Source organism: Argentina anserina, chromosome 3 (genome assembly GCF_933775445.1).
Source record: "Argentina anserina chromosome 3, drPotAnse1.1, whole genome shotgun sequence".
Lineage (NCBI taxonomy): Eukaryota > Viridiplantae > Streptophyta > Magnoliopsida > Rosales > Rosaceae > Argentina > Argentina anserina.
In genome coordinates this window covers 1,467,655-1,489,759 of record NC_065874.1, presented here as the reverse complement: position 1 = coordinate 1,489,759, position 22,105 = coordinate 1,467,655, and the positions used below count along the sequence as shown (strand labels likewise).

Genomic DNA, 22,105 nt, shown 5'->3' with positions numbered 1-22,105 from the left:
GCCAAGACGGGGATAGATATATGAGCCTGGAGCTTCTTTCATGCAAGAAAGAACAAATATAGCATTTCTTCTTCGGCAAGCCAAGAACTTACTCAAGATTAATCGTCAAGCTGGTAGTAATATGATCCTGCATTCTTTTTTTCAGTGTCCTTGGTTGAGTTCAGTTTGTTAATTCTAGGTCGATAGTTCGTCGGATCACGTCTAAATGTGATGTCCATATGAGATTAGAAGAGATTCAACCCAGTGGACAACGACTGTGATGCATTTGCAATACAATCCACTGATGGTGTGCCCTCATAGACAATAACCTTGTCTGCCAAATATGTAGCCATAATGAAATCATGCTCGACCACGAATGTTGTCTTCTTAGCATGGAGTATGAATCTTTTGATGACCTTTGCTGCACTAATTCGCTGCTCGGAATCAAGATATGAACTTGGTTCATCTATCAGATAAATATCCGCCTCCTTTTTTCCAAGACATAGACATATTGTAACCCTTTGCAACTCTCCAGTAGAAAAGGTTTTGGACTTCTCGATCCATTCTATTCTCAAGAAGAAGAGGCTCCATGACATCAGTTACAAACTGACGATCAGCATAAGAGTTAGGAATGTTCATGTGAAATAAGTCCCTGACAATTCCTTTAAACTTAACACTAATCTTCTGGGGCTTGTAGGAAACATTAAACTTGGGTATCTCAGTCAACTCAGAATCAGGTTGCTCCTTTCCAGCCAGCAAGCGTATGAATGTCGATTCCGAGTTCTATCTCACCCAACATCACAACAATCTGAGAATCGGTAAATTCACCCTCCATCACATGAAGCTTGAACTTTCCATGATTTTTAGTCATTGTTGGATATCTATATCTGGCATATGACTGAATTCCCTCGGCAGCTTCCTGTGGAGTCCCGGGAACCTTAAACGTCAAAGATTCAGCCCGAAAACGTAGATTTTCAGAAGGAATGTACCCGGCCAAGAAGATGTTGATTCCTTCTCTAACAGAGAGGGGAAGGGTCACTACTCCATATGCACTTGGTGTCCCATATAAACAGCAAGCACGCTCAAATCATGTTCCATAACAATGGCATAGTTATCAGGTTTGATCAATGATCGGATCACTTTGGTTGCTTTAAGCCTTTGTTTGACATCCAAGTAACTTGAAGGCTCATCAAACATATATATCTTGGCATCCTGCATCACAGCCACCGCAATGGCGAAACGCTGCAGCTCCCCACCAGATAACTCACCTTACGATCAAGAACATGGTTCAGCTCAAGATCTATACACAGTTTTTCCTGCACTCCTCTCTGATCCTTCCTGTTTAGCACCTCCCCTATAGTAGTGCCAATCACTTGTGGTTCGTTTGGAATATTATCAACATATTGTGGCTTGACAATGGCCTTCAAGTTATCTTCCACGACACGAGTGAAGTAATTCTGCAGCTCAGACCCTCGAAAGTAAGTCAAGTTCTCTGGCCAACCGGAGGTTTATCAAAACGACCCAAATTTAGTTTCAGACGACCAGCCAAAATTTTGAGGGCAGTTGTCTTCCCAGTGCCTTTTTTCCGACCAAACCAAGAACTTGCCCTGGCCTTGGAACTGGTAACCTATGCAACTTGAAAGAGTTGGGGCCGTAACGATGAGTTGTATCTTTGTCAAGACCCTGTGGGAAGTTGATGATCTTGATTGCGTCAAAGGGGCACTTCTTGACGCATATACCCCAACCAATGCAGAAATCTTCGGAGGTAAAAGCAATCTTTGATGCAAGGGAAACCTTGACACAAAGCTTACCGGTTCGGACGACTAAACAACTTAGGGCTGGCAAAAATGAGCCAAACAAAACCGAACCAACCATTACCAGCCGAACCAACTAAGTTGGTTACCAAGTATATTGGCAACCGATATTTCGGTACGGTAATACCGAACCAACTTCCATAAGTTGGCACGGTAACGGTAATGATTTTGAGAGAAGTTGGTAATACCGTACCAACTGAGTTTCTTATATTTAATTATTTATTTTTTAATTTATTATTACATAAATTGATCTTAGCCATTGATATATCCAAACACCATCTCAACCGTCGAACATTTCAGCCCTACTCCAGTCCTAAGTCCCCGAGTCCAAACTCGTATTCTTGTGAATCTTGTCTGCCGCATCTATCATTCTATGATTTCTATCCCCATTTTGAAACTTCACCTCTCTTCTTCCACATCTCTCATTCTCTCTCACACAGATACAATACCACACAGCCCACAATTGCCAACTTGTGCGCCTCATTCTCGTCGAAGACTCGAACACCCAGCCCCAGGTAAACTGAATCGATCTCTAATTCTCTTTCAATTTGTGAACCTGAAACTTGCCCAACCTCTTCCCTTGATTCAAGCAAGTTTGATTGCGTATCTGTACTTCTGTAGTTGCATCAGCAATCCAATTATATTCATTGATTTCATTCAAGCAAGTTGTTTTGATTGCATTTATGTTTCTGTTGTTGCATCCAAGATCCATTTATCTTCATTATAATCAATTTGAAATTCAGTGAGTGGTATGATGCGTTGTGTGTATGAATATATGCATTTAGAACTTGACCAAGAGAAAACATTCAGAACTTGTAGGAGAACTATCAAATTCTTATAACAAGGAAGAAAAATTGTTGTCTGAGGTTTGTATATGGCCTGGTTCCCATGTTTCCTGCATTGTATTGGCTATGTCCAAATCTTCTTTCAAATATTCTTACACTGTATTGTCTTTGGGGATGGGTGCATGCTTAGATACTTCTTTGTTCTAGGTTTTTGTCCCTGGTAGCTTTGCATTCTTTGTCCCTGGTAGCTTTGCATTCTTCACTTTAAGCATTAGGTTTTTTTTTGTTCTAGTTCTTTCCACCATCAACATAGGTTCACTCATTAAACATAAAAAGCTCATGCATTTAGGTAGAGACAGAGATTGTTCCTCCCTGGCCAATATATACAACATTGTTTGATGTTCTTATTTTTACAACTTAACAGGTAGAGACAGAGATATCCTTATTGAAAGAAGAAAAATTACAATTGCAATCACAAGTAAGTTTTTTTGTTTTTGTTTTAGGTGTTTTTATATATCTTTTTGTTCACTTTGCTCTACTGCATCACATATTTATTTATGGTGGAACATTGATATATGATCTAACAGCCAGTGATTGTAACTGTTAACGGATAGAGTTTTATAGTGATTATCATGAGCACATAAGTTCTACAAGCATAAAGTAAATTTATTCACAATTCAATGGAATCCTTCCGGAGCCTCTGTTCCCTGTAGTGAAAAAGTAGTTTCTTTGTTGGATTCTGATGGCTAGCTAGAGAATAGTGATACAGACATGTACAAGCACTTGCTTCTCCTTCATAGATGATTTAGGCAATAGTGCTTTTGTTGAAAATAAAAATTTCTACTAGTTCTTGGGCAGATATGCTTGGACCATTATGTGCCTTGGTTCTGTGTCTTGGGCATTTTATGCAAATTGTATGTGTTGTCAGCTTGTTAGTTCTGTTACTATGTGGAACTCACAGCTCAGTAATGTTGCTTGTCTAGATAAACTGGTGTAATATAAGTTTTTTTTTTCAGACTGATTACTATATCAGTATGCATTATAGGTATTTATTAGTTAGTTTTTTTATTTGTTGGTTAGTTGGTGTTGATAGTATCTACAATTTGTAGCTTACATTGAAAATTTGCAATATGAAAATAGTCCTGCAAGTTACTGGCACAGAAATAAAGATATAAGAATGTACACTGTGCTGAATAGGCTACTTTGAAATGCTAAGCTTAAGACCAGAGATAGGAATGATGATAGAACAATATTACTGCAGTTTAGATATGTAGGATTGCTCTCTTGTTTGGTTTTTTTAGTGATTGAGATTGATGTATATAATGGTATAATGCTTATGTTCATTGTGGTGAATTGATGAATTGATTATTGTTACGAGGTTTTGAATGATATATCCAAATGTTTCAGGTACAAGGATATGGAGTGGTCACAGAGTGGTATGAGTCAAGCAAGTAGTTCAACCCCTTCAAGTCAATCTGTTGCAAATGCAGAGACAATTGCACCCCTGTCAGGGCAGCATCTACCACCAGCTGCACCTCCACCACCTCCATTTGATGCTCCAGCAACTTGTACACAAGTTTGTGCCAAGAAAAGGAAGGAACCTGCCAACAAAAGCCCTCTTTGGAATCATTTTACGAGGTGCAAGCTCCCAGGAACAGAGACCTTGGATCCAAAATGGTGCATATGTAACCATTGTAATGATAAAGTGTTGTGCGAGTCATCAAAAAATGGGACTAGCTCGATGTGGAATCATGCCAAGAAGTGCACTTCTCACTACCGATACTTGGACATCAATTCAGAACATAAACTATATGGTTTTGACTGTGCATTTTATGGATGTCGATTGGAAGCTTCATAAAAGGATTATTAACTTTTGCAACATCACTAGTCACAAAGGGGATGATATTGGTAGGATGATAGAGCAATGTTTGAGGCAGTGGGAGATCAACAAAGTGTTTACAATAACTGTGGACAACGCTAGTGCCAATGATGTGGCTGTGGGATACATGAAAAGAAGGCTTAAAACTTACAAAACTTTGATGTTCAATGGAGACTTTTTGCATTTGAGATGTGCATGCCACATCATCAATTTGATAGTGAAGGATGGTCTAAAGGAGTTAGAGGATGGAATTGCAGCCATATGGAATTGTGCTAAGTATGTTAGATCTTCATCTCAAAGACTTGACAAGTTCAGGGAGTTTGCTATTTTGGAACAATGCAAGGCAAACGCTAATGTTCCATTAGATGTCATTACAAGATGGAATAGCACATATCTTATGCTTGAAGCTGCACTGATGTATGAGGCAACATTTAGTAGAATGGCTGAAGAGGACTCTGCATTCAAGAGTTATTTTGAAGAAAAAGACAAAGCTGGAAAGAAAAGGGTTGGACCTCCATGTTATGATGATTGGAGGAATGCAGAAGCATTTTGTGTCTTTCTAAAGAAGTTTTATGAAGCTACCTTGAAACTTAGTGCATGGAAGAGCATCACTGCAAACCTATTGTTTGTTGAAATGATCACATTACAAACTGAGATTGACAAGGCTGTGCTTTCAGAGGATGATGTTTTGAGGAGGGTTGCAGCTTCAATGAAGTCCAAGTTCAACAAGTATTGGGGAAGTTTCGAGTCAATTAACAAGATCATCATGATAGCGAATGTCCTGGACCCTAGATACAAGTTGCAGTGGGCACGGGTAGGTTTGAAAAAAGTTAATGCAAGTTATGCGACAATTCAGACAATAGAAGATAACTTGAAAATAATATTGATGAGGATGTATGAAGAATATAAAAGAGATGCGGGCGCCGATCAAGCTGAGCAGTCTGCTGATGAAGATGTAGGATTGGAAGGGGATGAATTAGATGGGCTTGATGAAATAAGTAGAGAGATAGCAAGGGAGAGGATGTCTGCACAATCACAATGCATTCGAAATGAGGTTGATCAGTACTTGTCGGATAGGTATGTGAGCCTTACTGCTAAAACTTTTGACATTGCTAAGTGGTAGAAGGGTAATGAATCTGTATATCCAATTTTATCAAAGTTAGCAAAGGATATCCTTGCTGTTCCTTGCTCAACAGTAGCTTCTGAAAATGCCTTCAGTTTAGGATCAAGAGTTGTAGATCCTTTTAGAGCTTCATTGACACCTAGAACGGTCGAGGCTCTTGTTTGCTCTGCTGATTGGTTAAGGGCTGAACCCCTAAACTTTAGCTTGTACAATACTCCTACAGAAGATGGCTTAAAAGTCTACTTGGAGTTGGAGGCAATTGAGACGGGTAAGCTTTTTTAAATTTATATTACTGGAACTTGCTTATTTCTACATTGTGATATTTAGATTTGCATATCTAGCATTATATACATGATCTGTTGAACTAAATATATTGTATATCTAGCATTATATAAGGTTATGAGGCATTCTTATGGTGTCTTTACCTGTTGGTTGAATATTTTCACAAGTTGATTTTAATAATTTTAGTTCATGTCAGAAAATGCTTTCAATCAAGGTTATGAGGCAGGAAGGAATGCCACAAGCTCCAGCTCAGTCCAAACCAATGTCTAGCACAAGAGGAGAGTGAAGTCATCGATGTTGCTATTCCGCATCAATCCTTGAATTTGTTAGCAAAATTCGATTTCATTTTGTTGGATCTGTAATCGTATTATTGTATGAACTATGAAGTTTGTTTAAATTTCTTTTGTCAGCAAAGAAATTAGGGTTGGGCCTTAGACTTAATTGGGCCGATATTATATCTTGGTAAAGGCCCATTACCAACCGAACCAACCGAAAATATCAGTATACCGAAAACTTGGTACATAGGCTTAAGTAGTCGGTAATGGTACAAATTTTCTCATTACCAATTACAATTGGTTGGTAGATGGTAATGACAAAAACGAATTGGCAATGTACCGAACCCAGCCCTAAAACAACTCTTGCATTGTTGCCCACATTTTTTAGGCTTGCAATTGTCAGGGTTCACTATTGCAATTCGGGTGGCTCGTTTCTCCATGTCTTCCCAATAATTCTTCTGAAGTTGTGTTTTTATGATTGTAAATTTTAGCGTTTAGACAACTACTACGGCTAGCGGTGCTTATACATACATATGTTTCAGAGTTCTCTATGACTAGGGTTTCCCTATCCAAAAACTTTATTCCGCAAGGAAAGTAAACCCTAATAATTAATATAAAATTACATAGTACGTAGCCACCAAATTCACAAATACGAAAAAAATGAGGGTGGGTATAAATACCTGGGACCCATTCTGAAATTTACGGGACGAGTTTTCTAGGTTGTGATATAAAATTTTAGGTTGAAATCTGAAAACTTTAGGTTGAAATCCGATCCCGACCTGTTATTTTTGGTTGGATGGAACGCAAGATTAGTAGCCCAAATCCCAACGTGCCCTTTAAAAATGTAAATTGTTATTCAAGGACGTTATAAGATACATATTCTTCAACTTAACGACGGGTATATACTTCTAACTTCTCGGGTTTGTCTATGCTCAACGGACGCAATCTATGCATCATATACGATTAAAACATACGATCCCGCTCATAATATAATGATGACCACTTAATGTAGGAATACATAGCATGTGTACCATAGAATTTTCCTTATTAAAGAGAAAATAACAACATAAAAACATGGCGATGTTACCTCCGTCTCTATTTCATGAAACTTTTCCCTTGCGACAATAAGGAGACCTGGAGAAACATTGATATTTAACAAATCGATATTGCTTTTTTCTTTTTCAATAAACAGAGGATGAGCTAATTGGCAAGATAAAAACAAATACATGTACAAAAGCTTGAGAAAGGGGCATGTGGCCGACAATCTTATAAAGAAAAGATGGAGATTTATACAAAATTCAATTGATGAAACAGAAGTAGCAGAAACAAAAACAGTGAAGCAGACCAATAGAAGTAATCAAATGTCAACTGTAATGTCAACTTCATGAAGTGTTTGCCCTTCGTGACAATATAAGGTTCCGCAGCCCTTAGCTCGTTTAAAAGCTTTTGATCTTATAAAACTTGAATTGTCGAAGGTTACAAGTTACAACTTACAACTAGCAGAATTTTATATAAAATGTAGTATGAACAGTAGGTTCATAAGTATGAAAAATTATTATATGTATCTGGTACATAGTCTACGTGCTGCATCCTTTTAAATATTATTAGTCTATTTTATATTGTGTTTGTTTCTGATTGATTCTTCATATTTAAATAATTTATTTTGTCTTGCACCGCGTCCATATTTACCATGTCATAAAGTAATATAATTAGCTGGACACACTACATGACAGTATCACCTGTTATTCTGAGTACACAAAATAATTATTTGATAAAATAGAACAACCACAACAATAACAAGCACGATCTCTTTAAAATGTAGCTGCACCGTGGGAACCAGCTATCCCCACATATAAGAGCACATCCACTGATGGACTAAAAACAAGGGTTGTAGTTTTAGGACCAAAAATGTGATCCACCGTGTTAAAATTAGTTGGGGTAACTTGACCCGACTAAATGGAGAGCTAATTCTTAACCCATGTTTTTGGTCCGGACCAAGAGATACGCGGGCCCCATGTGCAAATTAGCAACTTGGACCCACAACTCACATTTACAAAACATTCCAACAGATCTTTAACATGGGCCGGTAGATCAAAATTCCAACAGTAATTGGTCATCTAATTATTCTCATTGGTGTATCGTTGAATAGATGACCAAGGACTAATGTAAATAGTCTATTAGTCCGGATTGAAAATTAGTCTAATCCACTCAACATGAGGATTTTTTTTCAATATTTCCGGAGAGTCACTTGATAATGTCTAGTGATATTTCTTAAATGTTATATTTTGACATGTGGATTTATTATACCAAAATTATAATTTTATATATTTTTATTATTTGTGAAATGACATTCATGAGTATTAATAATTTTGATCTAAAATCTCGGGTTTAGAGTTTAGAGTTTAAGGTTTAGGGTTTTAGAGTGTAGAGTTTAGGTTATAAGGTTTTAGAGTGTAGGGTTTAGGGAATTATAGTGTATGATATAGAGTTTTAAAAGAAGAAAAAGACTCAAAATAGTCCTTCATAAAATAACTTAAATATATATATATTTTAATTATATTCTGAGTGTTAAATAGTCGTCGGAAAGAATGACTACTAAATATTGTTAGGAGGACTACAAAAATTTGTCCAAACCAGGATTGTGGGCATTGCAAATTTTTTGTAGACGTCCATTTCGTTGAAAATATCCAGCTAGCTACAGTAGCTAGAAAATTTTCAATTTGCACTCCAAATCATACAAAATACAAATTGTCAAAGCCAAAAGCCTCACAGAGAAGATTAAGCCAACCATGAGTTGCTGTATCGAACAGTTTATCCAGAGATTGCTAATTACGTTCCTTCTTCTCCCCTCTACAACTTGCCAGCTTCCCCGTGACGCCCTTACGACAAACCAACCCGTCAGAGACGGCGACGTTTTAGTCTCTAGTAGGAAAGCTTTTGCACTAGGGTTCTTCAGCCCCGGAAAATCTCGGTACCGCTATGTTGGAGTTTGGTACAACAATGTCCCAAACCAAACCATAGTCTGGGTTGCAAACAGAGACAACCCAGTTAATGATTCCTCTGGAGTGCTATCGATCAATGGTGACGGAGGCCTTGTCATACACGGAAAGGACCCAAGTACTCCAATTTGGTCAGCAAACATTACTCTCCCTTCACCAACCAACTTTGTAGTCAAGCTTTCGGATACAGGGAATCTTGTTTTGCTTGAGAACGAGAGCCAAAGAGTAATATGGCAAGGCTTCGATTACCCTTCAAATATTCTCCTTCCTTATATGAAGCTCGGATTCAACCGGCGGTCCGGGATGAACTGGTCACTAACAACTTGGAAGTCCAGAGATGACCCAAGAAGAGGCAACTATTCTTATGGGATCAACCCAAGTGGGCTCCCGCAACTAATATTATACCAAGGAAAAGCTCCTCGGTGGCGGATTCTAATCGGATTCTATTCCGGGAAGCTATATAGGGGTTCGGTGAATTATATCAACAATGAAGATGAAGTTTCCATAATGTTTGTTCCGGCCAATGGGTCAGCTATAACAAGGACCATGATAGATGAACCAGGAATCTTGGAACGGTCCACATGGAATGATCCAGTAAATGAATGGAACACGTACTATTCTTTTCCAGTAGAGCGTTGCGATATGTACGGACAGTGCGGCCCAAATGGCAACTGCAACCCATACAATGGGCATGACCTCGTGGATTGCCAATGCTTGCCCGGTTATGAACCGAAGTCACCAACTGATTGGTACTTGAGATCAGTTACTGCGGGTGGGTGCATAAGGAGAACAGGAGTGTCAGTGTGTGGCAAGGGGGAAGGATTTGTAGAGGTGGAAAGTGTGAAGATACCAGACTTATCTAAGGCAAGTTTTGACATGAACTTGAATTTGAAGGAGTGTAAGCAAGCGTGCTTGAAGAACTGTTCTTGCATGGCATACTCGAGTTCCGATGAGGCCACCGGATGTGTGACATGGCAAGAGGAATTGATGGACATAAGAACAGTCGCTGATGCTGGCCAAGTATTATATGTAAGAGTCGATGCATTTGTCCTAGGTGCGTAATAATATTATCATATTCCTCTTCTACTTCTTGCAATCTATCTGAGTTAAAACGTTTGCATTACATTAAGTATTTAAATGACACTAAATTTCTGATAGATTCAAAATGTACGTATATGCATTTTAGCTCATGAAGCCCTTGTTTTCAGATAGCAAATTATGTATTCCCTGTAGACTGTTGGCAATTTTTACAATCATCAGAGCTCGTTGTCTTTAAATCTGTAAAGTTTAGAGAATTATTCTTCTTTCTTTTAAAGCTCAATATGCGAAGAAGTCGAAGTCTCTTAGCAAGAAGGGAAAAGTGGCAGTTTCACTAGCATCTGTTCTAGCGCTCTTTCTTGTGTTTTCTCTTGTTTGGTTGGTAAGGAGAAAGAGAAAAGGTAAATTAATTGTGTTCCACATTTTTAGTTTGTGATGAAACTTTTCTTACTTATTAACTTGCTCCTTGCTCAAATCACCCCCTTCTAGCTAGATTCTATTACCGGTTGACACCTCCTGTTATTTTGGTAAGAATTTTATATCTTCTATGGTTCAGTTGGTTAAAAATGATTCTGCGTGTGTTTGATGGCAGGTCAAAGAAGACAAATAGATTTTTTATTTAGACACAGTATAGGGTCAACATACTCGGGGCATTCTAATGGTAGACCAAATGTTGATGAAACTAGGATAAACCCTGATCTACCATTCTTTGATCTAACAACCATAGCAGCAGCAACAAAGAATTTTTCTATTGAAAACAAGCTTGGAACAGGTGGTTTTGGCTCTGTCTATAAGGTAGTTGCCCTCGATCAGTACACTATATGTCAAGTGAATTTGGGTTCCTGTCAATGTTATGCATTTAGTCAAGTCTGCCTTTTCTAAGTGTATGTAAATATTTCTGCATTCATAATTAAGTTACTCAAGGAAAGGTTGCAGTATATATGACTTGAATTTGGATATTATGTTTTTAGGGCGTTCTTTCTAATGGAAAGGAAATAGCAGTGAAACGACTGTCACAGAGTTCAGGCCAAGGAACTGAAGAATTCAAGAATGAAGTGTTGTTGATCTCAAAACTCCAACACAGGAATCTTGTCAGGATTATAGGTTGTTGTGTTCAAGATGAAGAGAAGATGATAATCTATGAATACTTGCCAAACAAAAGTTTGGACTTCTTCATTTTCAGTAAGTGTTAATATCGCTCTTTTGCATCATTAACTGAAAACTTATTAGGGAAGCAATAATTTTTTTCTAATCTCTAAAGGTCCTGCTTCTGCTTCTTTTTTTAGATGAATCCAACAGAACTGAGTTAGATTGGACAAGACGCTTTGAAATCATTTGTGGAATTGTTAGAGGGATCTTGTACCTTCATCAAGATTCAAGATTAAGAATCATCCATAGAGATCTAAAGACCAGCAATATTCTACTAGACGCTTCTATGAATGCTAAAATTGCAGATTTTGGTATGGCTAGAATATTTAGGGGAGATCAGTATGAGGCAAATACAAGTCGTGTTGTTGGAACATAGTAAGTTATTTCCTTCAAAGTAGAAGATAGATACAAGATGATATTACATAACAGTTCTTCATGTTATTTCATTCTCTTAAATCTAAACCTCTAAATATACTCTGTTGATCTATGCATAATCACTTACCTTTTCAAACTCCTTGTCCAGTGGTTATATGTCACCAGAGTATGCACTGCGAGGAAGATTTTCTGTAAAATCAGATGTATATAGCTTTGGGGTTATACTACTAGAAATCGTTACAGGCAGAAAGAACAGAGTTTATTACCAAGAGGAATCTCCGGAATCAAATTTGGTCGAACATGTGAGTTACAATGCTCTTTGTAAACAACATCATGTACGTAATAACCTTGCTAACTTGACGATGTCATTTTATATAGGTTTGGAACTTGTGGCTAGAAAGTAATGCTTTGGAAGTCGTAGATTCATCTCTGGGTGAATCATACCCTAAGAATGAAGTTCTGAGATGTATCCACATTGCTCTCTTGTGTGTGCAAGAGTATGCAATTGACCGGCCAACCATGTCTGCAGTTCTTATCATGTTAGGTAATGACGCCACACTTCCTTCGCCAAAACAACCTGCATTTCTATTGCAGAGAAGTGCTACTATAGCTAGTAGAGATTCATCAACCAAAGATGGAATTGATTCTGTAAATAATGTATCATGTACCATGATAGAAGGCCGCTGAGAGACCACGATTTATCTTAAAGGATGAATGTTGACACTTTAGAGTTTACATGATTGATATCAATGAAAGTTGATACTTGATATGTAATAACCCGAATGTTCGAGTTTAAATTTTTTTAGTCTCTTGCAAATTATTATGCTTGGTAATTCGAGTAAAATCACATTCTACATCTTCTCGTCGATGTCTTTACGAAAGAGAAGTGATTTCGGAAAATTAAGGTGAAAAACGTTACGTTTTCAGTGGCCCAGGAGTTGACTTTTAATCCGTCACTCATCGCTGAAAACTTCCTTCACGAAAGTTGTAGAGCTCGTCGATATGAGTTCGCAGACACGCGGTACGCCTTAATCAGATATCGTGTTTGAAAGTTGTTAGCAACGAAAGTTTGGTTTCCGATTTTAGAAGGTTATAAAATAACATTTTTTGAAACTTAAAATAACAAAAAAAGAAAACCGAGCCGGCCCGACCCCGACCCGATTTCCATTTCAGCCGATTTTGTCTCTTCTGGCGATCTCCGCCCTCCAGCCACCGTGTTTGACACCGCCGGTGTCGTTGGAACAACACAGTCGGGCCACATCGACTGGTGGTGGTGGCAACCCACCTCGCGCAGCATTTTAGCCGCGCTCGAGGACGCACAATGATGACTCCATTGAGCTCGACGTCGACGGCGAGAGTGGGCCACGAGGCGACCATCGCAGGTTCTCTCTCCTCCTTCTAAGCGCGAATCCATCGGCGGTGAAGCTCTAATCGAGCTGGTTCACCTCTTATCTCCAACCTTCGATCCGGTTTCTTGCGGCAGTGTTTTCGGCGGTCTCTGGCCGACTTGAAGCTAACTACAAGTATGGTTACGATCTACTCCTTGTGATCTACGTCTTTGATGTTGGTAGTTTTGCGATTTGTTGAAGTTTGGGTGGAGATTTTGTGGTGCGTGTGCCGCCGCCTTGGGCTGTGCGTGGGAGGCAGTGGGGCGACGGAGAGAAGGTATTAGGCCGTAGGTTGATGCAAGTGAAAAGGTGGGTGGATTTGAGGGCGCGTGACCTGCGGGTGGCGCATGAGCCCACGCGCAACCGTATGTGGCATCGCGACACCTGTGTTTCATATTAGTGTTTGTGTGAACAGTGTTTCAGAACATTGTTTTGCGTGAACAGTGTTTCAAAAAAATGTTTTGTGGACCGTGTCTTTGACTGTATTTATTATTCACATGTTGTGTGCGGGTCGTTTTCTAAGCATGTTATTATGCTACTAGGTGGCCGATGAAACGAGTGAGGGAATCTCTCTTGATGTCGTAGAAGTTGCACGCAAGAAATAAGGTGAGTAAATCTCACTATGACAAGTCTACTCTTTGTGGTGACTTGTATTTATGATTTCTTTAAATGAGTGAACTGTGATATCGATATAATATAGTGATTTGTGTATGTGTACAAAAATGGTAAATACAATACATATATATGGGTTGCTATATTATATAACGTTACAGTTTTTATTTAAATTATGAATTATGAAATTTGATTGTTTTTGATTAATTGTGGCGGATGGGACCAGAATGGGAGATAATGTACCTTCTGATATAATGGATTATTGGCGTGACTTGATATATATTGTTGTGCAAGAGTCGCTTTGTTGTAGTACATAAACATGCGTGGATTGTTGTATTATACGTAGTTTTAACATTGAGTCTTGTTAAAACGTTTTCTGGTGTTCGGAAGGTGATGACATTTAAATCAAGAACCAAGCCTTGGCCGAGTGTTAGTTACGATCAGTTAGAGCTCTAGTTTGTCTGCCTTGTAATGCATGAGGGATAACCAGGTGGACTGTCACAACCCCAAAATTTCGAGTATGAAACTCTAATTTCGAAGTCATGAAAAATTCTAAAACAATTTCAATAAATCGAAATCATTTTAATGTCACAGTGGATCATTTCTGAGTTCAAAATACACCTCAGACAAACCGATTATTATAAACCAAATTTATAATTCGACATTATAACAAATGGAAATGTATAAATCCTCACAAAAATCCACATAAAATTCTCACCACAAGATAGGATAAAAACAACTTCGAGTCTTCATAGTTGTCCTTCGATTTCCACTAATCGACACCTGCGGAATTATGCCATACACCATCGAATAGGTGCATCGGGATTGTAAACACAAACCCGGTAAGCTTTGCAGCTCGTATGAGTAAAAACAACAAATACAACTCGCATAAAAATATATACGAAAATACACAAATCAACAATTATAAATGCACTCATGACTCATTAGACGGCCCATTTGGTTGTCTAATAATGTGAAAATATATATACTCATGAGAAGTTGGGCAACCCCTCTGTTTACCCAAATGCATTTATAATACGGGTACTCATGAGCGCTGGTACACCTCTGTTACCCCTCATGTAGTACACCGCCGACATTGGACAACCATTTGTTACCCTATATCAAAAATATATGGGTACTCATAAGCCGATAACCCATATGTTACCTCATATGCAGTACCCCGGCAGACAGACTATAGCTCTAACTGTATCGTAACTTTCGCCCGGCCAAAAGCTAGGTTCCGACATGCCAACACGTCCAAAGACTGATCCGAAGACATAAACACGTCCGAAAACAAAACACGTTCGAGGACATAAACACGTCAGAAGACAAAACACGTCCGAAGAGATAAACACGTCTGAAGACAAAACACGTTTTAACAAAACTCAACGTTAAAACCACGTACAATAATCATCCCGTTATATTGTACAATCAAATCAACAAGCTCAATATATATATCTCATCATCAAAATGATCTTATTCGCAACGAAAACATGACAATGTATAATATAACAAACTATATATATGTAACTATTTACCATTTATACAAATACACATTCCACTATATCATATACATGTCATATTTCATTCTTTAAAATTCCGCAAAATCTTGAATCTCCGCAAGGGTAGATTCGTAACTATGGGATTTTACTCACCTTATAATCTCGAGCGTAGTTTCCACAATTTCCGAATGTAAATCCCTTACTTGAAATATCGATCACCTTGAAAAGATAATAAATGAATTTAGAATCGTTACGTAAACCTTAAATGCCGAAACAGTAATAATATTTTACCGGTCAGCAATTTTTGATTTTACGAAATTATTGCTCACATATTTACTATTCATATATTACTGTACAAATACATATTAATTACGTATTTTATGTACATGTACATACTGTTTACGCATTTCTGTACGTATACATACTATTTAATCATACATATTGTCTCAGTAAATATTAATTACCAATTTACCCTTCCGAAATTACTTTTATAATTACGGTATGAAATTTATATTTACGTTTACCGTACGTAAAATAAATTTACATTTCACTATATGTAAATTACTTTTTACATTCACCGTTCGTAAAAATAAATTTTACAAATTTACTGTTTCGAAAACACTATTCACACGCCGTCGCACGTGGCGGCGCGTGGGATACACTGGCCGAGCCTAACACCGGCGCGTAGCACACCACAACCGCCCCAATTCTCCTCCTTCCTTTCCCCTCTTCTCCTCCACGTCCTCCTACCTCTTCCACGCACCCAAACGCGCCACCTAAGGCGGCGGTAACCTCATCAACTTCCTCCTCCTCCTCCTCCTCCTCCTCCTCCGATCTCCTCCATTTCTCCCTCAAACAATCCCAAAAATCATCCACAAACATCACAATCATCGAATTGAACACAACCTTACCTAGATGGCACCCTAGAACGACCGGAGACCGCCGCACTCGCCGTCGCAAGGTCTCGGATTCAAGAGGAGAAAATTGCTGGCATCGCCGCTCGAAGTGAGTCTCACCGTGGGTCGATTCGTGTCGAGGAGGAGGAGGGTGAGCTCGTTGTGGTGGCTCCGAGCTCCTGCGATGCCGGCAACGTCGGAATCGGCGAACCCAAGGTCGAGCTCCGTCGGCGCTTCTCGATCTCCGCTTGGGGTGCGTTGCCGTCACCACCGGTCGATGCGTCGTAGCCGTGCGGTCTCAATGACACCGGCGGTGTCAAGCACGGAGGCCGGTGGAGGGAGATCGCCGGTGTGGGAAGCGAGGGTCGGGGAGAGAGAGAGTTGAGGGAGGTAGGGGTGAGGAGAGAGAAAAGGTTTCCGAAAATGGAAACGCTAATCTCCAAAACTTCCTTTCTATACTCGTTTCCAAAATCGGAAACTAACTTCCGACGTTAATAACTTTCACGTCCGACGTCCGATTCGAATGCATGATGCATCCACCAACTCGTATCGACGAGCTCTACGACTTTCTGAAGGAAGTTTTCACAAACGAGTGACTGAGTAAAAGTCGATTCTCACGTCGCGGAAACATAACGTTTTTCTAAATCACAATTCTGATAACGTTTCCGTTATCGATTTCCGACATCGCAAAGCGAACCAAACATGTCTAATGAATTACACAAACTTTATAAATTTTTAAAACAATCAAATACATTGTTTCGAAAACTCGGGTCATTACATGGACTGCCTAGGTCTCATGAGTATACATGTTTTAAAACTGATATTTATTGTATTTCTCTGTATGAGATGAGTAACCAGGTGGGCTTCCCGGGTCTCATGAGTACACATGTTTTAAAATGATAATTTGGTAACCAGATGGGTTGCCCAGGTCTCATGGGTACTCATGTTTTAAAATGATATTTGGGTAACCAGGTGGGCTGCCCAGGTCTCATAAGTACGCATGTTGTAAAATGTTATTTGTTACATTCCTTTGTATATGATGTATGATAAAATGTGTGTTTACTCATATGGGCTGAAAAACTTACCGGGTTTGTGTTTATAATCCTGGTGTACCAAATCGATGGTGTAGATGATAGTTCTGCATGTGGGGACTGTGGAGTAGCAATCTCGGAGAGCTTACTCGGAGGATTACTGATGGTTCCCTTCTTCTTCTTTTTTGGTGAGGATCGAGTGAATAATTCATTTCCAATTATTTTAATACTTGAGTGTATGAATTGGTGATGTATTATTCAAGTCGAATGAGTTGTACTTTGAACTCAGTTTGGATACACTGTTGATGTAAGATGATTTCAATATATTTGGGATTATTTTAAAGTTTTTATGGCTTCGAATTCGAATTTTTATTATTCGAAATTTCGGGATTGTGACAGTTGGTATCAGAGCGTAGGGTGTGTATTTGGTGATTTATCAATATCATCCAATAACGATGGTCTGACTGTAGCAGATCCCCATCATATGCTCTTCGGTATTGATATGTCACTAGGTATGCATGAGTGTAGGAGCCTCACCTTAAGATTTGGTCCTCTAAATAGAAGTGTTGTGATGATACTTCGATTATTCTTCTCCCCTCTAAATATCTTGGTTAATATATGTTGGATCTATTTTATTTGGGTCCAAGATTATTCATGTATTGACTAAGTGTTTAAATGTTTGAATGTGATGAATTTAGAGAAAGGCTGGGCGAGAGGCTGAGGCCGAGCTAGGGGTAGAGGCCGAGTTCGCAATGTGGAGAACCTTTATGAGGAGAAGGCTCCACCTGGCAAGCAGGTTGACCCAAAGGTTGTCGTTAGAGACAAGGGTCATCAGTAGTTTGTCAGCGCCATTATTTCATGTGGGTTTAGATCATATGGTGGCGGATCATTGGATCGAGAGTATGGAAGCCTACTTTAAGATGGTGATGTGCTCGAAGATTGAGAAGAAGATGATAACCACATTCTTCTTAAAGGATGATGCTATGGATTGGTGGAAAAGTACACGATGGACTGTGGATGTATCCACTTGGTTTTGTGGAACTCTTTCGAGAGAAGTACTTTCCATCCACGGTGAAGGAGGAACTTGAGCTTGAGTTCCTTGCTCTGGTGCAGGGAGATATGACAGTCATGGAGTATGAGACCCGTTTTGCATAGTTGTATCAGTTGGTTAACCCGATGGATGTGACCTCCTTAGCTCAGAAGTTTCTATGAAGACTTAGGCAAGAGTACAAGACCATCATAGTAGCACTTTGTTTGACTACAAAGGAACTGATGTATGAGAGTGACTTGCATTTGGAACAGGTGAATAAGACTATAGGAGGCGATGTGAAACAAGTGAATTGTTGTATTGTACGTGGTTTTAACATTGAGTTTTGTGAAAACGTTTTCTGGCTTTCGGACGTTGATGGAATTTAAATCCGGAACCAAGTCTTGGACGGGTGTTGGTTACAATCAGTTAGAGTTCTAGTCTGTCTGCTTGTACTGCATGAGGGGTAACCAGGTGGGCTGCCCAGGTCTCATGAGTACACATGTTTTAAAACTGATATTTATTGCATTTCCATGTATGAGATGGGTAACAAGGTGGGTTGCCCGGATCTCATGAGTACACATGTTTTAAAATAATATTTGGGTAACTAGGTGGGCTGCCCAGGTCTCATGAATACGCATGTTGTAAAATGTTATTTGTTACATTCATTTGTATGTGATGTATGATAAAATATTGGTTTACTCATATGGGCTAAAAAGCTTACCAGGTTTGTGTTTACATTCCCGGTGCACCAAATCGATAATGTAGATGATAGTTCTACAGGTGGGGATTAGCAGGCTTGGAGAGCTTACTCTGAGGATTAATGAGGGTTCCCCTCTTCTGTTTTTGGTGATGATCGAGTGAATATTTCATTTCCAATTGTTTTAATACTTGAGTGTATGAATTGGTGATGTATTATTCAAGTCGACTGAATTATACTTTGAACTCAGTTTGAATACACTGTTGCTGTGAGATGATTTCAATATATTTGAGATTATTTTAGAGTTTTCATGGCTTCGAATTCAAATTTTTATTATTCAAAATTTCGGAGTTGTGAAATGATACATATAGAGATATATATGATCTCCATCCAGAGAAGTTTGAATTGTGAGTTTTTACACGGTTCCGCCCAATTATGTTTGTAATGTACAATTGTACATCATAACTTTAATTTACAGCACCATCAGATAATTCATAAATTGTTGCTGTTTGGAAGAACATACCACTTAATTTCTTCAGGCAAGAACAGCCAAAAGAAGCTTGAGTAAATAATTGTAGAGGAATCGTCAAGTAATCATATACTGTAAAGGCCGTGATTAGCACGTGTGAAAGAATTTTATCATAATCATATGGTCTTTAATTGCATTTATAAATGAAGAACCGATTAAGCTTGTCTCAAAGATAACAACATTGAGTTCCAATTTGTTTGACTAATAATTCTTCAGATAATTTTTCCAACCAAATCCTATATTAATACTCTGAAAACAAGGGAACGGATAATATGCACCACGGAGTGCAGGCACCGTACAATATTTTACTATTATCAAGACAATCTTAGCCTTTTATTTATATAAATAAGTACTATGAATCACCAACCATTAGATCAAAGTTTTTCATCAACAGTTGTTTTAACATTCTAACGTTTGTTGACGGTTTTTTTTTGTATAAGGCAAAAAACTCATCTCTACGTTTTCACCTTCTCTCTAAGTGAAATATCTTTTTCTTCTAAACCCGAAGTGTCTCTCTCTTTTTTGATGTTCGACGAACCTAGAAATTAGAAATCGATGGAGATCAATGAACCCATAAAAATTAAGGTTGTAGAAATGGGGGAAATTCGAAAAGGGGGAGCCTTTTTGGGTCTAGGTCTGATTGGGTTTACTGAGGGAGAGGGAGATGTCGTGGACATGGCAGAGGTTTGTGAGGAGACAAGGGGTGGTCGGGTGACTTGGGTCCTCAGTGAATCGGTGAATTAGAGTTGATTGGGGTTGTAGTATTACCCTTTCCCGTTGGTATTGCTCAGATGATCATGATGTTGATGGGTGGGGGTGTTGTGTTGAGTTGTTGAAACAGATTGATGGAGAACCTTGATAGAGTAATTTGATGATGGAGATTCGGATAGGAAAAGGTTTGGTCTTTGAAATTGTGTGAATGTCTTGATGGAGGCTGTAATCATGAGATGGAGGCAGTAATCATGCTTGCAATGGAATTGCAGGTGTAGACTTTTCTGGAAACGAAGGAGAAAATAACAAGAGAAGAAAGATCTCATGATTTTCATTTTTTTTTTAATTTCTTTGGACAAAAATGAGGTAAGGGTTGGAGGGTCGTGGATCGGGTATCAAATTTGATATAGATCTGGGTTTGGGTCCTACGGAGTTTTGTTTGTGAAATGCTGTGGATGGTTCAAGAGCAAAGAATTACGGTGACGGAGGTTAGACGGTGGTTTTCTAAAAAGTCACGTGCTCAGCACGTGTTGCTGGTGGCCGGACACCGCTGAAGTATAGAATACACTCTCTGAAAACAAAGGCAAGAACTTGCGAAAGTCATCTTATTTTCCAAGTTTGAAGAACTAAACAAACCATACTGTCAACTTTTATCAAGTCACCAAACGCATATCTTAAAGCATATTGTCATTTTATAGTCGATTTTCTTGGAATTTTACAATCTTGGAGAAGACGAAGTCTCAGCTGCCTGAAATATTCTCTAACATATCTCATGTGTAATCAAGTTATCTTCCATGACACGAGTGAAGTAATTCTGCAGCTTAGATCCTCGAAAGAAAGTAAAGATTTCTGGCCAACCTGGAGGTTTATCAAAACAACCCAAATTTGGATTCAGACGGCCGCCAATATTTTAAGGGAAGTTGTCTTCCCATTGCCGTTTTTTTTTTCAACCAAACCAAGAACTTGCCCTGGTATTGGAACTGGTAACCTATGCAACTTGAAAGAGTTGGGGCCGTAACGATGGGTTGTATCTTTGTCCAAACCCTGTGGCAAGTTGATGATCTTGATTGCGTCAAAGGGGTGCCACTTCTTGACGCATATACCACAACCAATGCACATATCTTCGGAGATAAAAGCAATCTTTGATGGAGGGGAAACCTCAACACAAAGCTTACTGGTTTGGACGACGGGACAGCTCCTCTTGCATTGTTGCCCACATTTTTTAGTCTTGCAATTGTCAGGGTTCACTGTTGCAATTCGGGTGGCTCGTTTCTCCATGTCTTCCCACGAATTCTTCTGAAGTTGTGTTTTTATGATTGCAAATTTTAGGGTTTAGACAACTACAGCTGGCGGTGCTTAAACCTAAACTATATATGTTTCAGAGTTCTCTATGACTAGGGAAAGCGTGCTGATAAAAAAACTTTATTCCGTAAGGAAAGTAAACCCTAATAATTAATATAAAATTACATAGTAGCACCCAACGAAATTCATAAATACAAAAAAATCAAGGTGGGAATAAATATCCGGGATCATCCCGAAATTTATTAAGACGGGACATGATTGAAATCGGAAAACTTTAGGTTGATATCCAATGTCGTCCCGTTAATTTTAGTTGGATGAGACGCAAGAATAGTAGCCTAAGTCCCAACATGCCTTTTTAAAATAAAAAGTTGTTATTCAAGGACGTCCTATAAGATACATATTCTTCAACTTCAGCGAGGAGTAGATACTTCTAACTTCTCGGGTTTGTTTATGGTCCACGGACGCAATCTATTCATCATATACGATTAAAACATATGACCCCGCTCACAATATAATGATGATCACTTGATTTAGGTATATAACATGCATGGGTGTACCATATAATTTTTCCTATTTAAGAAAACATGACAACAGAAAAACCTGGAGATGTTACATCCGTGTCTATTTCATGAAACTTTTCCCTTGCGACAATAAGGAGACCTGGAGAAACATTGATATTTAACAAATCAATATTGTTTTTTTTTTAATA

The 22,105-nt window shown here is 38.7% G+C and overlaps 1 protein-coding gene and 1 pseudogene across 1 annotated transcript; one reads left to right on the top strand and one right to left on the bottom strand.

The window, feature by feature from the left end:
• Positions 1–98: 98 nt before the first annotated feature.
• LOC126787660 (ABC transporter E family member 2-like) lies at positions 99–21,372 on the bottom strand (annotated as a pseudogene).
• LOC126787663 (cysteine-rich receptor-like protein kinase 25) lies at positions 11,812–12,385 on the top strand. Its single transcript, XM_050513552.1, has 2 exons — positions 11,812–12,000; positions 12,077–12,385. Exons 1-2 carry the CDS (start codon positions 11,854–11,856, stop codon positions 12,383–12,385), a joined length of 456 nt encoding a protein of 151 aa, XP_050369509.1. The 5' UTR covers positions 11,812–11,853.
• Positions 21,373–22,105: the final 733 nt, after the last annotated feature.